At 37.3% G+C, this 17,519-nt stretch overlaps 1 protein-coding gene across 1 annotated transcript in view; it reads right to left on the reverse strand.

Moving 5' to 3' along the window:
- Ednra (endothelin receptor type A) overlaps positions 1-17,519 on the reverse strand; it is a 53,904-nt gene that overhangs the window by 13,607 nt on the left and 22,778 nt on the right. Inside the window, exon 3 of the mRNA XM_076864221.2 lies at positions 9,488-9,615. Within this exon, the coding sequence (XP_076720336.1) occupies positions 9,488-9,615 (128 nt within the window). The remainder of the gene's footprint in view (positions 1-9,487; positions 9,616-17,519) is intronic.

Raw genomic sequence — 17,519 nt, forward strand, 5'->3', positions numbered from 1 at the left:
GATTAGTTCAGAATGTAATAAAATACAGCTATGCAAACAGACCAAGAAAATCCTTTGACAATATAGCCAAGATTGCACTTTAAAATTTATGGTTACTTCCAGCGAGATAATGCTTGCTGTTTGTTTTGCCTTGTAGTTGTATTTACATTACTTTATTGCCTTATTGAACTGGCAGCCTCATGTCTAGGAAAAACTAAAGGGAGTGGAGACGGGATGTCTGTACTGCAAGGCTGTCAACTGAGTTACATCTATTCCCCCCCACCCCTTCCCTAAGCTAAGTTAGGTGATTAAAATAAAACAGCTTATCTCCTCAGAGAGTAAGAAAGCCAGATTTCTCAGCCATGGTTTGAGGAAGGTTGTTTAAGTAAGTAAATGTGGCCAACATGTTCTTATGATAAATATGTTCACAAACCATTGTCATTTTATAATATGTCATGAGTTCTCAGAATAGTATATACTGTTATGGCTTGAATAACAAAGGTCTCTGTGCTAAAGGCTTGGTCACCAGCCTATGGTGCTATTGAGAGGTGGTGGAACCTTTAAGAGGTGGGACCTAGTGGGAGGAAGTTAGATCACTGTGGGGGTGGGGTGCCATTAAAGAGAATTGTGGGATGCCAATACTTTTCTCTTTTTCTCTTTGCTTCCTGGCTGCCACGAGGTGAGTGGTTTCCCTCTGCCACTTATTCCCACCATGGTTCAAAGCCTCACCAAGAGCCCCAAAGCAAAGGGCCAATCAATAGTGGATGGAAACCTCCCAAACTGTGAGCCTAAATAAACCTTTGTTCTTTATAAGTTGATTATCTCAGGTATTTTGTAACAGTGATGGAAAGCTGACCTGCAGCTTAATCTAAGTAAGTTCAGCATTTTTATATGCGTAGAAGTAATATTTAGTGTTTACTTTGCCAAATGATATATAGTCAGTCTGGTTATTTATTAACTTATATCATGGAGAATTAGTGTATTTTCAATTTGTAATCACACTAAACTTGAAAAATGTCTTCATGAAATAAGGAGAATACAACCATAAGAACAAGTAGAACCAATCATTTGTGATGATGGAGATGGTGAAAGGTGTGGAAAATATGAAATCTTATGTTTTCCCAAACTGATTTCCATTTGGAAGCTAATGGCATAATATATACAAACACAAATATACTTTTCTTACCAGGTGTGATTACAAACAGCCTTTAATTTAGTTGATATGTGTATGTATATGTGTGTGTATACACAAACACACACGATATCTTCAGTTTTCACAGAAAATCTGCAAGTGTAGATCTAAGTACCATAAAAATGACATTTTGGAAAGGATCACTCCTCCATGAGATGCTTTCTTCAGTTGGCTCCACTTGGCTCCTACCATATTCTCTTGCTTTTCCTTCTGCTGTACTGGCCACTCTTTTTCATTTCTTTGGCTGGAGCCTGCCCTGTCCCCAAATTCTTAGCATTGGATTTCTCCCAGAGCTTAGTCCTTGGACCTTTTCTCCGTCTACACTCTGTTTCTTGGTGGTCTCATCCAGTCTCATGGCTTTAGTATCATCTAAACAATTTATATGCTGATAATTCCCAAATTTATAACTCTAGCCTGGAACCACCTCTAACTCCAGAATTGTATATCCAATCTACAACTTGAGAGTTCCACGAGGAAACCTAATGGGCATTCAGACACACACAAGCCAGACCTTACCCCAAAACCTGTCCTCTCTGCAGTGTTTACCACCTTAGGCCCAGATCCTTGGCTTTTGTCTTCACTCCTCTGTAAATACTTTTGCAAACCTTGCAAAATCTTCCTTCAAGAGCTATCCAAAGGAACCCACTTCTCATCATCTTTTGTCTCATCACCTTTTGTCTTTTTGCCTGGGTTACTGCAATGGTTTCCTAACTAGTCTCCCTACACCTGCTTTGACTTGCTATAGCTCACCTTGGACACAGCAATGGAAGAGTCTGTTAAGTTAGATGAGGGCACACTCTGTTCAAAGCCTTCCCAGTGAGTTCCTATCTTTTGGGAGTACCTTCAAGGTGTATGGGAGCTGCTTTTACTCTTCCTTTAGGTCTTCAACTCAATTATATCTTTCTATGGATGCCTTCTCTGGACACCCTACTTAAAACCTCCAACTCCTCTTCTAGAATTACCCTGTCCTGCTCACCCTGATTTATTTTTCTCCTTAGCACTCAATACTATATGACAAACCAAATGGTTTATCCATTGATTTTGTTTTTTTTATCTATGCTAATGTCCCTTTTAGAGTCTAAACTCCATGAGGGCAGGCATTCTATAGCTTGGTCCCAAAGCCTAGAGCTATAGGTACCTGAAAAATATCAGCTGAATGGAGTGTCTTTTTGTTTTTATGATGGTTTTCTTCCTTACCATTCACTTTCCTTGCTTTTTTGTCCAAAAACAGCAGTATTGTACATTCTAAACATATTCTTATTTTCCAAGTTAGACCTGAATTAGGCAAAAGATAAAAAGCTAACACTTTTAGAAACTCTGAATAAAATAACTTAAAAAACAAGGGGGAACCTTTGTGCTGATCTTTCTTCCCTATGTGTTGAGATGGGATCCTGAGGATGGGGAACAGAAGGGCTGGCATGTTGCCACATCTTCTGCCTGGTCCCCAGTGAGCAAGGGGAGCCCGTGCCAGGGCTCTGATCTGCTGGCTCCCAGGGGAGTCTTTTCCCATTACATCACCTTGTTCCCTGTCACGTGCTATGCCAAAATGAAAGGATAAATTATATGTTTTATTTATGTAAAGATGTTTGTTACTGTGCATGTCTATAAATAGATTTTTAAAAACATGTTTTCATGGCCAGAGGCATTTGATGCTTCTTTATTAAATCTTTGAGGTATGGTCTAAGATAGTCATTACAATTTAAAAAAATTATGATTGAAAAAAAATTTAAAACATTATAAAATAAAACTAAAACTCAAAAAATACCACTTCAACAAAATCTTTTTATTTGCCTCTTATTCCTTGCCCACTGCTATTCTCATAGGTGTAGTTTGAAAATATACTATAATAATATGAGCTACAATTTTATTTTTAGCTTTATTTACATGGAAAATATCCTCCCATATTTTTAGGCATAACACTTCTCAAATTAGTGTCTACCCAGAACAGATTATTGATAAAATTTATTTAAATCTTTCTCATATGTTTGTATCACTTCTAGTACTTCTTTTTCTTTCTTTTCTTTTTTTTGTTGATGGATCTTTATTTTTTATTTATTTGTATGTGGTGCTGAGGATCGAACATGCTAGGCAAGCACTCTACCACTGAGCCACAACCCCAGCCCCCCTAGTATTTCTTGATTGTGAATAACATGCCTATAAACATGTGTGTACATATAAATTTTTTCTCTGGGTGGTTTCCCTGTATGAATTTTTTTTGAGTGAAATTGCTGGATTAAGGGTGTGAAAAATGAGCTCAACTACCTTTCAAAATGTTTCTAACAAGTGCCTATGAGTGAATGCTTGCTTGCATTGGATTTTATTAGTTTGTTTTCAATTTTGCCACTTTTATAAGAAAAAGTGGCATTTCCATCGTGACTAACAAACTTGATCATCATACAAAGTTTAGAGCCAAAATATCAGCAGAAAGAATTATTATTATTATTTTTTTACCTTGGACTATGTGGTGAGTTTTAAAAAATATTTTTATTAGGGCATTGTGGTTATACATAATAGTAGGATTCATTGTGACAATAACCCTACATGCATGGAATATAATTTGTTCCACTTCAGTCCCCAGTACTTCCCCTTCCCTTTCCCTCCTCCTTCCTCCATTCCCTTTCCTCTAGTCTACTGGTTTTCCTTCTCCTTATTTATTTATTTATTTTTAAATTGGTGCTTTATAAATATATATCAAGGTGAAATTCACTACAGTATGTACATAGCATAATTTGGTCAATTTTATTTCACTGTCCCTTCCTTTTCCTATCCCTTTTCCTTCCCCTCTATCCCCTTACTCTATTCTGCTGCTCTCCCTTCTGTTTTCATGGAATCCCACCCCACTTTCCCCCTGTATTTTGGTCTAACTTCTGCATATGGGAGAAAACATTTGACCCTTGACTTTTTCAGTCTGGCTTATTTCATTTAGCATCATAGTTTCAAGTTCCATCCTTTTACCAGCAAATGCCATAATTTCATTCTTCTTTATGACTGGTTAAAACACCATTGTGTATATAGACCACATTTCTTTACCCATTAGTCAATTGATATGCACATGGGCTGGTTCTGTAACTTGGCTATATTAAAAAAAGACTTCCAGCTGTCCCTGCCAAGGTGTCAGGAGGTTTTTCAGAAAATCACCTTTGTGCTTCTTGAATTGGGATCATCCTTTGAGAATATCCTAGAGACCACTGAACACAATTTGAAATTGTGAATTGTGCCGTTATAATCATTGATGTGCCTGTACCACTGTAATTTGCTGATTTTAGTTCTTTTGAATAAATACCAACGAGTGGTATACCTGGGTCATATGGTGGTTTTATTCCTGTCTTTTGAGGAATCTCATAAGCAAGAAGGATCTTAAAGAAAAACCAGGTGTGTTGTATTAAAAACAAGCTGCAAATGCTTTAACACTCTTCAGTTGAGGTTTTTTGTTTTTGTTTTGTTTTGTTTTTTGGTACTAGGGATTGAACCCAGGGGTGCTTTAACTACTGAACCACATCCCCAGGCATTTTTTTTTTTAATAGAGATAGGGAGGGTCTTGCTGAATTGCTTAGGGTCTCCATAAGTCGCTGAGGCTGGTTTTGAATTCTCAATCTGCCTGCATCAGCCTCCTGAGCCCCTGGGTTTATAGGTGTGCTTCAGTTGAATTCTAAAATAGGGCTGGCCTGCGTCTGCTTTAGTTGAGCAGATAGAATGATACCTTACCAGTTCCAGGCCTAGCCTCAGAAAGGAGTGGCAGCTTTCGCACTGGAACCCTGAGCCTGCTGGAGCCAAGTGTTGAGACGCATTGAGACTCTAGAGAGGGAGATGAATTCTGCCGACTTCAGACTTCCAGCTGTCCCTGCCAAGGTGCCAGGAGGCAAGCTCAGCACCAGCTGAAATCCACTAGCAACCCCAGTGGAAGTGACAAGGAGCAGAAGACTTGCCCAAATTCCTGACCCATAATATGGTGAGATATGATAAAATGTTTTGAACTGCTAAGTTTGGGGATAGTTTGTCATCAAAGAGATATGGGGTAGCAAATTAACCATTTGCCTGATCCTGGCAATGGATTAAAATTTAAAAAAGGAATAACTATGGGCAAAAGAGAATGCGATCCCAAGTAACCCTGGCCAGACTTTGACTTTGTCCAGTTCCGAGTGCCTCTCTCCGGGCTCTGCCAGTTCTTTCATGTCGTCACGTTTGTTATGCAGCAATAGAAAGCAGAACCACTGGGAGAATAAGAAACTTCCAGATCTAAATAGAAATGAGGCTTTTCAGAAAATCACCTTTGTGTTTCTTGAATTGGGATCATCCTTTGAGAATTATTTGAAATGATGAGCTGAAGGACTGACACCAGCTTTGGAGCTGAAGGCATATAGAACAAAGCTGCCTTATTAGTGATCTTTGCAGCCTTTCCAGGTATCTAATTACCCCTCACTCTGGAATAGTTGTTAAAAGAGTTTTATCTTTTTACAGCCTCCTTCCCCAGACATCTTTTAACTACAAGTTGGATCTGTACTAAGTCCTTTTTATGGTCTGACTCTGTCATCGTCTTTAACGTGACTGTTAATTTCACAAGGAACAGTATTGAAGCCCCTCCCAGACTCCAGCTCCCTCTTCTCTCTCCTCTTGAACTCAAAGCAACCTATGAACCTTGTGACTTATCGCATTCAAAAAAATCCATTTTAGTTTTTTCATTTTTAATAATGGTCAGCTATTCATATATTTTGGGAAAAAGTTCATTCATTTTAGAGGTATATGGCCTTAGCATTAAAAAATTATTTTACGGATAAAGCTGGACAGGGGTCAAAATTTGTTCCTAAATTTCTTCATTATTTTTCTAAAATTTCTGCTTTATCATTTTCAAAAGAGACTAAGGATGTAAAATCAAAGATAAATTTAAAAAAGAAATTTGAGGAGGAATTAAGAAAAAGGTTAAACTGAGGCAAGCTCATAGTTGAACAAGGAAAGTTCATCCATTCTGGTTCAAATCATGTACTTTCTCTGTCTTGTTTATTTTAGTCAGATTAAAAACTGATAGTGAGAAAACTGAAACTTTTCTTTGATCTTATAGCATTCTCTGATCATTGAGTGATTAATGAAGTAATAAAGAAATTCTATAGAACTTTGATGTATAGTTTCATTATTTTCCCTCAAACAACTCAAGATGGGAAATAATTATTGTATTTTAAAAATATCATATAAGATTATGGGAACTCTTTTTCCTGGGTCATAATTTGACAGACAATGAAAGCAGGAATTTCACAAATAGCAAATTGTTTGGTAACAGGTTCCAATTTCCCTCTTTTGACTCTTTTAAGAAAAAAGAAAAGATTTTCTTTTTTTAGTAGACTGTCATGCAACCAAATGAAGACTCAAAACAAATGGTATCTTATCTTGAGGAGTTAAGTGTGAATGATTCATTCTGTAGCATGAAAGCTTTTGAAATGGAAATGTCAAGTAGATTGCCTACCATACAGGTCCCAAAGCTTAGAGTCAATGCCAAATGAAACAAAAGGGTCAAGAATGGATGTAGGGAACAAAGAATGATGGGTTTATTACCAGGGAAAAACCTCCTGGATTAAGACTGATTTTTGTGGGGCTGGAATTTTAAAGTGGTTCAACTCCTTGATCTAAAAGTCAGACCCCAAGTCTTAATGAGGTAGATTTTTGGCATTCTATTATTTTCCTTTCCCTAATGAAGAATGACTCACATTTCATTTGGTACACAAGGGATGGATGTGATGGAACACAAGCTCATTTTCCCTCCTGCCTGGCATGGGGAGAGCAGGCGGTGTGGGTGACCTAGCCTGCCCCTCCCTCACACTGGTGGGATTCCACTGAGGCTGTTTGAAGTTTAGCAAGAAGATCCTCTGAGATTCCCTGAGGAAGAAAGAGTGAGCAGAAGAAAAGTTTGAGGAGCCAGCCTGGGCCTGTGTGTGTCAGGGTGGGGGCGGGGGGAGTGACGAATATTTTCCCCAGCTTATTGCTGTATTCATTCTTTTAAATTTTTTTCTGAATGTCTACCATTTGTTTAAGTTCAGGAGGTTTTTCTTTTCCAGAGGTCATTATTAGTTTATTTTCTTCTACAGCTTTATGGTTTGAATTTTACATGTTTGAGTAGAGTGGTCACTTGGCAGAATGCAGGCGTGGAGAATACCAACTGCCCTGGTCATGGATAAGAAGTAACCAAAAAGTAAACTGAGACCATTTGTGAAACAAATAATAAAACCACACATTCCTTGATGCTAGAAATAAAAAAGAGAGAGAAGGAAGATGGCCTGCATTTGATTACTGGCATCAAGGCTTGGGATCCATGTGGACTTGGTTAACCTCTTTTGACCCCAGCTTCCCTATCTGTAAACGATAGTACATATCACAGTTATATAATATCTGTTAAGTTTTTAAGGAGGGCCTCCTACTTAATACTCAATAAATGAAAATTATTATACATATTATTATTGATAGAAAGTACCATGTAAAAGTTGATATGCTTTGTTTTGGTCATATAGCTAAATAGCACTACTTGTAAAAAAATCCATCCTGTCTTCAAAGTTACTTCAGCCTGTATTATATTCCTGTGTACTCTAACTCCTATTTCTGGCTTTCTCATTGGTTTTTCATACTATTTGCGTCTATACTACATTGTTTTAAATATTTAATGGTATTATATAGGAAGAGCATATATGTAGACACGGTTCTTTTTTGCCATGTCATAATAATTTTCTTATTCCTTTTCCCCACATGGCTTTTAGAGTTATATTAAAAATTTAAGTTGGATATGGTAATGAGAATACATCTCTAAATATACACTTTGATAAATATAGGAAAATTTTACTTGTACCGGCAATGTAATGGATATAACTTAAAGTCTTTGATTTTTAGGTAATAGAATACTCTGAAAGGCATCTTTGCACACAACTATAATACCAACACTTGATAATTATATACTTTGAGTGAAAAAATAAATGATGTTGGGATGCTGGGGATAGGAACATCAAAGTGAGAATTTATTAGTGAATCAAATGCAGGTCATCAGTACTTTTAGGGAAATGGTCACTATACTGTGGTCTCCTGTGGTATATGTGTTTTAATGCAGTAGCCTTAACATCTGATATACATCTCAGGTTTTCCCACAAATCACAGCAATTCTGATAGGTAATGAAATCTCTCTGATCTTTAACTATTGCAGTGGGACTATTTTTCTGGAATAGTACTAATGAATTTTAAAACTACCAATGGAATTTTTTGATGTGTTTTAATTACAACAAATAAATGCATTAAAAATACTAAACATTTTATTTATTTTGCTTCAACTATTATAGCCATAAATTTATGAATAGAATATCAAAGTTCGTAACTACCAATGGAATGGGTAATTTTACATTTTAACTGCATTTTCATTCTAAAATTAATTATAGATGATGAATGGCAGAATATCTGTGTAAACACTTGAATGTTCTTTAAGAGTGGCCTTTTATTTCTATTGTGCCGGGGACTCAGGTTCTCTGATAAAGTTTTTGTCAGGGATATGAGCTGGAAAAAGTTGAAATCTCTTCTAAATTGTACATATGGCTAGTTGTATGTATAAACCAATTATTTACAAGACTTTATATACATTGTATAACATTTCTTTAAGTATAAAAGAGCTCTATGGAATGTGTTATGAAGTTCCTAACTTCATTGTTTTATAAGTCCTGCTGTGAAAATTTGAAAGTGAAGTAAATACCATCTGGAAGTTCTCAGAATTCAGAAGGCATCTTTAAAGAACTCTTTATGGCCATGTGTGAGGATTCTAAAAAGACTTAAGATGCGTGGTGGATTTTTCATTTGGATAAAGGATACTGCTATTGGTATCTTCTTTTTTAAATTATGAGATATTTTAGGCATTCAAAAAGAGCATGAAGAAGGATATAACAGTACTATATATTTACCACTTAGTTTAAGCGATCAATCCTTACAAATATAAATGAATAGTATGTTTGTTTTTATAGTAATAAAATCATTAGTTTAAAATGAATTTACATGTGCTAGGGAATCACCTTTTCACAAACTTTATTCCTTAATAGATTCTTTTCTGTTGTTGTGGCTGCCTTAAAGATGTCAACTACATACTGTTGGCAAATTGCTCCAAGTACACGTTGCCTGAGCCACAGCCAACTAATAACCAGCAAATGTGTGAAGCAATTCTAAACAACAGAGGAAAGGTGTTAACATTTTAATTTATTTGAAACTAGTAAACAACTCTTCTGGATACCAACTCTCTTGGCTTTTCTTTTCGAGAAAAATGCCTTTCTAAACCCAACTGAAGAACAAAAGGAAAGACAGTGTTACCTGTCGACACTGAGAGCGCAGAGATTGAGGACAGTGATTCCCACTGAAGACTTCTGCAAAAAGGGGAACAGCTTGCAAAGAAAGACGCCAAAGTCATTGTGGTCAAAAGGCCAGCGCCCAGCCAGCAGCTGAAAAGAGATGTGGGAGTTAGAAGTGGCAAAGCTGGCACTTATATTTCTAATCACATGTACCGACTTCTAAATTTTATTCTTTATTTTACTTTCCAATAGAGTATCACTAGCATTATTTTTTCTTTTGTGTTTTAAAGACTTAACAATTTCTGGTCTGGAAAGATAGACTATAATATATTAAGACATAATTATTAACATATATTAAATATAAATATATTAACATACTTAATAGATAATATACTCATGTGCAACATATTATACAAAGTATGTATTATAGATAATTACCTTATAGATGATCTATAATTACCTATAATTATCTATAATAACCTTATAGATAATAGAATGTAATAACAGAAGAGAAAAACTTTTGGTCTCAGATGAAGGAGTCATGCTGCCTATTTTTCAAGAAGTAGCAAAAGTTTGGGGGTTTGGGGTAACAGCTTCACTAAGAAGCAGGCAGAGGTCTCTTAGGGAACCTTATTAAGCCATGAGGAAAACAAGTAATTTCAACCAGTGACATTGGAAGATATTATCTCCTGACAAATAGCCAAAGCAAAAATGACCAAAAATGACTGTGAAAATGAAGTGTCTTTGGACATGGAGACTTTGCCAGCTGGTTAGCACCAAAACTTAACTTCCCATCAGTGCTTAAGGGGATGACTGCTTCATAAATTTGATCCAAGTGGCTTTCAATTTCTCCTTATCCTATAGGAAAGTGTGGTTACTATGATTTGTTTACAGGAAAATTTACTCTTTCATGTTGACCATTTAAAATCTTGGTCCCAAGGCAAGGGTGCCACTCTCTAGTGGCTGTGGTAACAGAACATAGTAGCTAGCCAACTGTCCCCTGTGACTTGCTGATATTTATCGAATTATTATACTAGGAACATGGGCTTAAATAATTTCTGTTACCTGAAAGGAGGAGGGACATCCTGCTGAATATAGGATAACTTCTCAAAGGTAAAAATGGTATTGATTTCCTTTCTGATTTTTCCTCAGTGACTCGGCATTTAAATTTACTGTATTGAGTAAGAAAGAGTATCCTACTAACTTGACAAATAACCCTTTTTGGGGGCAAAGTACTTTTGCCACACTAACTCTAAGGTGAGCTTGAATTTCTGTTCCACCATTTCTGAAAGATTATGTGAGGTTTAGTTTCATGGTCAGTGTGGTCATTAACAAGAGCCCATTGAAAGAGGTTGGAAAACCAGTAGCCCACAGATACAAAATCGCAAGCTTAAGCATTTTGAGACTTAGTAGCAGAGGGCTTTCTATAATTCTGATATTATGGCTAAGAACACATATACCTTTATTTCAGAGATGTTCCCCTTTTTGATTTTCCAAAAGGTTTCCCTTTCTTTTGAATATTTTTCTGAAAGAAACTTCTCCTTCAGTTAATTGCTTCTGGTCTCTTCCTCATCTCACTATAACTGGTCTCAATTGGTGTATTCTCAGAATTTCCACATAAGCTTTTGTCCAAGGACAACTACCAGGCTCTTTATAGAAACATTGCCCTAACTTCTGATGATTTTCGTGAAGTTCATAAACAGTTATAACATTGGTGACTGCTGGTTATTAATGCCTAATGCAATAAGAAACAAGACACAATTTCTGGGATGAATCACTCCTATAAAGACAAGAAAACTTGAAAAAAAATGACCTTTTTTAAAACAGAATAAGAGTTTAGTATTTTGGCCTAGAACTATAATTTTCCACTGAAGACCACAGAAATGTAATTAGAATGTGTAGGAATTGTTATGGGGTATTCTTTAGAAAAATTGAAATGGTACTGTTGGCTCACTCCCAGAGACTAAGAGGATTGTGAAATCCACATGGATGAATTTCCCAATTTACACATCCAATAATGAGGGAGAGAAAAAAGGATGTGTCTTTCTTAATAAGGGAGACTCTGAAATCTGTGAAGGTCTAAGTGTCAAGTGCTAGGAAAAACCCTAACTGAACATGGATTGTTTCATATTCTTCCAACCTCAATTAAATTTCTTCCATTTTCATGTTTCTTTTAACTTTTAATAATAGTTAGGTTGGGGTTAGGCATAAAGAAATGTCACTAAAACACATCAGGGAACTAGAGAGCAGCAAAAAGATGGTGGGATTGCCTTTCTTTGATGAAATAGATGTGGTGGTGGTGGGAGAGTTCTTTTTATTTTCCCAGGAGTGCATTGATTCTCCTTGGGAATTAGAGACAAAGAGCATATGAAATCAATCCCTGGAGGGAATTTTTAGGTGAAATCATACTACACTAACCTAACTTAAATCCCCTTCATTCTGTAAGGATAGTAACTGATCCAGTTCCTCCAGGAGAAAATTGGGCCCCTCCATAAGCAACACTTTTTCCTCTCTCTGCCCTTCTTCATCAGGGAGTCCCTCTCTGGTGAAGTGCAGTTTCCCCAACAAGGCCCTCTGCTAAAGTTCAGATTGTCAGTGTTCCTCCAACAGCCCACAGCAGTATTGGGAGGTGGTGGAACCTGTCAAAGGCTGGGGGCCTAGTGCAGGAAGTTAGATCACTGGGGGTGTGCCCTTGAAGGGAATAATGGGACCCTGGGCCTTCCTTTCCTTTCTCTTTGCTTGTCCACTGTCACTAATTTGCTCCTGCCATGTATTCCCACCACAATGTGCTGCCTTGCTACAGGCTCAAAAGCATCAGGGCCAATGACCATGGACAACCTCCAAAACTGTGAGTCAAAATAAACCTTTCCTTGTGTGTGTGTGTGTGTGTGTAGGTTACTAAGGATTAAACCCAGGAGTGCTCTACCACTGAGCTACACCCTTAACCCTTTTCACTTTTAAATTTTGAGACAGGGTCTTCCGAAGTTGCCCAGTCTTACCTTGAATTTGTGAATCTTCCTTACAGGCATGTGTCATCACACCTTTTGTTAAGTTGGTTATCTCAGGTGTTTTGTTACAGTAATGGAAAGCTAACCACCTTCTTTAACTATTCAATCTTAGGTAAATGTTAGTTAATCTCTTTCATGGAATCAGTGTTGGAGCAATCTTATATTTGAAGTCTCTTTTCAGTTTATTCTGTTTCAACAATAACACAAATATAAAAGAAGGGTGGACATCATGGAGGCAAACAGTGTAGCTTACCTGTTTTTCTCTTAATTAGAAGAGGCATTTTGGAGCTTCTAAGACTACTGGAATGCATCCTTTCCATTATTTGCTACACTTAACATGGAAAATATTTAAAGTGGGAAAAATTAAGCTATATAAAAATTTATATCGTGAAAGTATATCTCCCTATTAAGGCCCTGAAACTTACTGCCCCATGGTAACCACTATTAATTGCCAAGTGTTTTCTTTCAAAAAACTTCCTATGCATATAAGAACATATGCATTTTTTAAAAACAAGTGGGAACATATGGAAATGATACTTTTTAACATTAATTATGTCTTTTTCTTAGAGTAATTTTACGGAAAGCACTACTACCTATTAAAAAGTTTCAATTTTAAAAAGTACATTGATAAAACAATTAAGATATGAATTCATAAGTTACTATTTAGGGTCATGTCTAGACCATGGCAACCAACTAGTTAATTTCATTATTATCAATTTAATGAAAGAAAAAGCTTGTCTGACAAACTGTCACATCAAATTGGTTATTCTGGCACCTTGGAGTAGTCATGGCTTATTTTTGCCATGAAAAATATAGCTTTCATACTTGTCTTTCCAAGGATGTCATGTAGTACCCTGCACACACTAGGTGTTAAATAAATTGATAATTCTGATTCACAAATGACCATTGGACCAGAGCTTATTAACCATGGTAATTTTACCCCAAGAGACACTTGAAAATGCCTGATATATTTTTGTTTCTTACAATTAGGAGGAGTACTATGACATCTGGGGGTTAGAGGCTAGGGATACTGCTAAACATCTTACAGTACAGAGGAAGGCTCCCCAACAAATAACCATTCAACCCCAAACGTTCATTGTTTCTGAAATTTTGAAAAACCCCATTCTTGACCAATTAAAATTAAATTTGTGTCACAAATATTTGGAACACAAGCATCAGCAATTTCTAAAGCTGCCCAGGTGATTCCAATATGCAGCCAAGTTCTCTAGTCATGCTCTGGAACAAAGAGGTTCTCAAGACTAAGCAGCAGCAGAGTCACGTGGAGGGCTCCTGCAAGCACAGATTGTCAGCCACGTCCCTAGAGTTTCTGATTGGGTGGGTCTGGGATGGGGCCTGAAGATGTGCGCTTCTAGTAAGTTCCCAGGTGGTGCTGATGCTTTTGATCCGACAACCTTGCAGTAGGGATCACTATTCCAGAGGTACCACGATCAGCAAAAATGATAGCTGAGAGCCAGGTAGTACAGGACAAACAGAAAAAGTCTATAATATGGTCATAAGAAAGACATAATTTTATTTACTTTTGGTATTGGGGATTGAACCCAGAAGCATTTAACCACTGAGCCACATCCTTAGCCTTTTTTTAATTTAGAAACATGGTCTTGCTATGTTGCTTTAGGTCCTCACTTAGTTGCTGAGGCTGGCTTTAAACTCACAATCCTCCTGCCTCAGCCTCCTGAGTGGCTGGGATTATAGGTGTGTGCCATCAGGCCTGACTAAAGAAATAATTTTAATAGTTTGGGGCCAAGTAGCTTGCATTCATTTCCCTCACACTCCAGCAGTCTCTAAAGACCTCATACATAAAGTTACAGTCCAGTATCAGGCACTCTAATGTTCCAGGCCTCACCATCTTGACACCACTTGTTCTTTCCCTGTACCCAGGATAGGTTATAAACTCCAGAGACCGAGGTGAACTATGTATCTGTGGCTCTGTGACCTTGGAAAAGCCACTTACCCACTGTCGGCCTCTGTGTCTGTATGAGCTAGGAGCGGTTGGTTCTCATATCTGTCAAGCAGGACCAAGCGAATGAAAAAGTTCTGAAAACTGTCCATATATCATGCAAATGTTAGTTGTTTTGAACTGCTATAATTCATCATCATAAATGTTCCATTTGTGCATGACTTAATGAAAGAAAAGGTTAACATAAACAAATTTACCCCTCTTTATCTATTCCAGATGTTAATATCCTTTGCTACTTAATCTCATCACTTGGGCATTATTTTTGTTCTCGTCATGGCATCTTGGACTACTACAAATAAAATTTTCCTTTGAGCTAATTTTCTACATCCTCTGCTGAGGCTGAGGTTCTCCTCTTCTTCTTCATCTCACCCCTCCCATCCTAGATGGGCATCAGGGATTTATTAATACAGTCTATAAAAGCAGATAACCTCAAAGTTAATAATAAAATGTTGTTTTCCTCCCGACATGAACAAGTTACTTGAATTGGACATGACTGCCCAGGTATGGGTCTTCAAGAAGTGAGCTTCTGGTGTTTTCTTTCTTTCTGGGAGAGGGGCTGGGATGTAGAAGTTGGTTCATAGTTGAATCAGCAGTAAACAAAACCATGTTTCTGTGATGCCCAGGGCAAACGTTTACTGAGAACATGTTCTCTGGCTATTGCAAATTTCAAATCAGATACTATAAAATGAATCACTTTGCATGACTGAGAATGTTTTTTTTCTCTTCTATTATGCTTTAATTGCTTCAGGATTGAGACAGAAGTTTCATACAAATGTAATAAAAACTATGGCTTCTACACTATACTTAGCTTTCTACATAGTCAGACTCTTGCATTTTGAACAGGCCAAGAATTTGGAGTTCAGGACAAATACAGCTCAGCAGTAGCCCCAGAAGTGTTCCCGACTGGCCCTGGGTGTCCTCCAAAATTTAGGGAATGGAGAAGCCCTCCTTTTAATTAGAGCCAGTGACTTGGCCTAACAGTTAAGAGCATGGGCCTGAAGCTATGTTCCTTGGATTTGATTGAATCTGAGCTCTGCCATCTGAGCTTGGTGTGTTGGTTAACTTCTCTGCTTCTCAGTGTCCTCTGTAAAACCATGAGTTATGATAGTTATTTCCAAGGATAACTGTGGGCAACAGAAGAGACAATCCCTCTAAAGGCCTTAGCACAGAAAGGTTCCAGAAATGTGAGCCATAAGCATGGATGGCCTATGGTTACCAATCTCTACTTTTGGTCCCCATTTCTCTCTGACATGATGTGTTAGTTTTCCACCACTATGACAAAAGACTTGAGGAAATCAAATTATAAGGAGGAAAAGCTTATTTTGGTTCACAGGTTCAGTGCATGATCTTTTTGCCCCATTGCCTCTGGGGCTGTGGAGAAGGAGCACATCATGTGTGGGAGAGCAAGTTGCTCACATCATGGTGGCCAGGAAGCAGAGGGAGAGGAAGAGGAGGGGCCAGGATACCACAATCCCTCTCAAGGGTATGCCCCTAATTACCTAAGTTCCTCCCACTAGGCCCCTCCCCTTAAAGGTTCCACCATCTCCCAATAATGGGGACTAAGTCTACAGCTCACAGGCCTTTGGGGAATGTATAAGAGCCAAACTGTAGCAAATGGTGAAGACCCCATTCTCAGGAGGTCCACTGCGTAAGAGATACACAAAAGTAGAGGCTCCTGAGGAAGCTCTAAGCAATATTTTGGGATTGTTTAACAGAAGGAGAAGGTGATGTGGGCTAATGATGACAAGAGCAAGCTCAGGAACTTGGCTGTTTGTCCCTGGAATGATTTAGACATGCTAATTATTTCTCAGTGAAAATTGCAGATAAAGAGAGTACCTATGCCATATGGCTGATGTGAGTATTAAATGAATTAATGCATACAAAGTACTCAGGATGGGGCTTGGCCCATTGAAGAATCATAAATGTTAATTCTTATAAGAGATGCATTCTAAGGACCTGCTTCTTGCTCCTCTGCTGTTATACTGGACAACAGAATTGTGGCTACATCTTGCAACTCACATCTTATACTATTGAATATTTGGTGTTTCAGTTTTTGCTGAAGTCTTAGCTTTCTAGAGTCTGAAATAACAACTAGGTGGGGAAAAGGGGAGAGAGAGAGAGAGAGAGAGAGAGAGAGAGAGAGAGAGAGAGAGAGAAATTTCTTAATGCCAGAATTCCAGAGTCACAAAGGATTTTTTCTTAAAGGAAATAATGTTCACCCAAGACCCAAGACCTGGGCTTCTCCTCCCTGGGAGTCTCAGTAACCTGAAGACTGAGAATCAAACAAAATATCTCTTTTTAATAATTCCATTCACTGTAAGGATCTAAATCTAGAAGCAGAAGACTCATGACTTCTACTTATTTTGCAAGCATAAAACCAAATGATCATTGGATGGAGAGAATTACATTTTAAAGCAAAATAATTAGGCATCCTTACTAATGAAATCACACCCATTAGTGCCAAACGTATGTGTCAATTCTTAAAAGTTTAGCTCATTAACTGAAAGATTTATGTTGGAAAGAAGGAATTCTGGGCTTTTCCTGAATGGGGAAAAGATTTCATACATATGTTTTGAGATAGTCTTACATTTTTTAACAATAAAGAGCAAGCAGAGCTAATTATAAAAAAATGAATTCTCTGATCAGGACATACAATAAGGCCTAAAACTTAATGGAAAAATTATATAGTTTATTTTAGTCACCAGCCTTTATGGTAGGACATATTTGTGCTTATTTAAAAGAAACCAAACAATAAACAACAAACAACAATAGGAAAAAACAAAGCAGAATAAAACAAATGAGATTCCCCACATGCAGATTTAAGTAAGTAACCCTCCAAAACATCACTGATGAAGTTGAAAAAGGAAAACCAAATGTGTATTTGAGGTCATGCAGCATATTTATTGATTTAATGCATAAGTTCTTAAGAATTCAAGTTATTTATTGTAAAGTGTGTCATGTGGTCACAATTATCTTGTGTGTGAATGGAAACAAAGAACCCCTAAAGATACTTATGCAGCACAAAGAAAATGATACCACATGTGTGTTTTGGGGAAAAAAATCAATTG

The sequence above is a fragment of the Callospermophilus lateralis genome, chromosome 8, assembly GCF_048772815.1.
Source record: "Callospermophilus lateralis isolate mCalLat2 chromosome 8, mCalLat2.hap1, whole genome shotgun sequence".
Lineage (NCBI taxonomy): Eukaryota > Metazoa > Chordata > Mammalia > Rodentia > Sciuridae > Callospermophilus > Callospermophilus lateralis.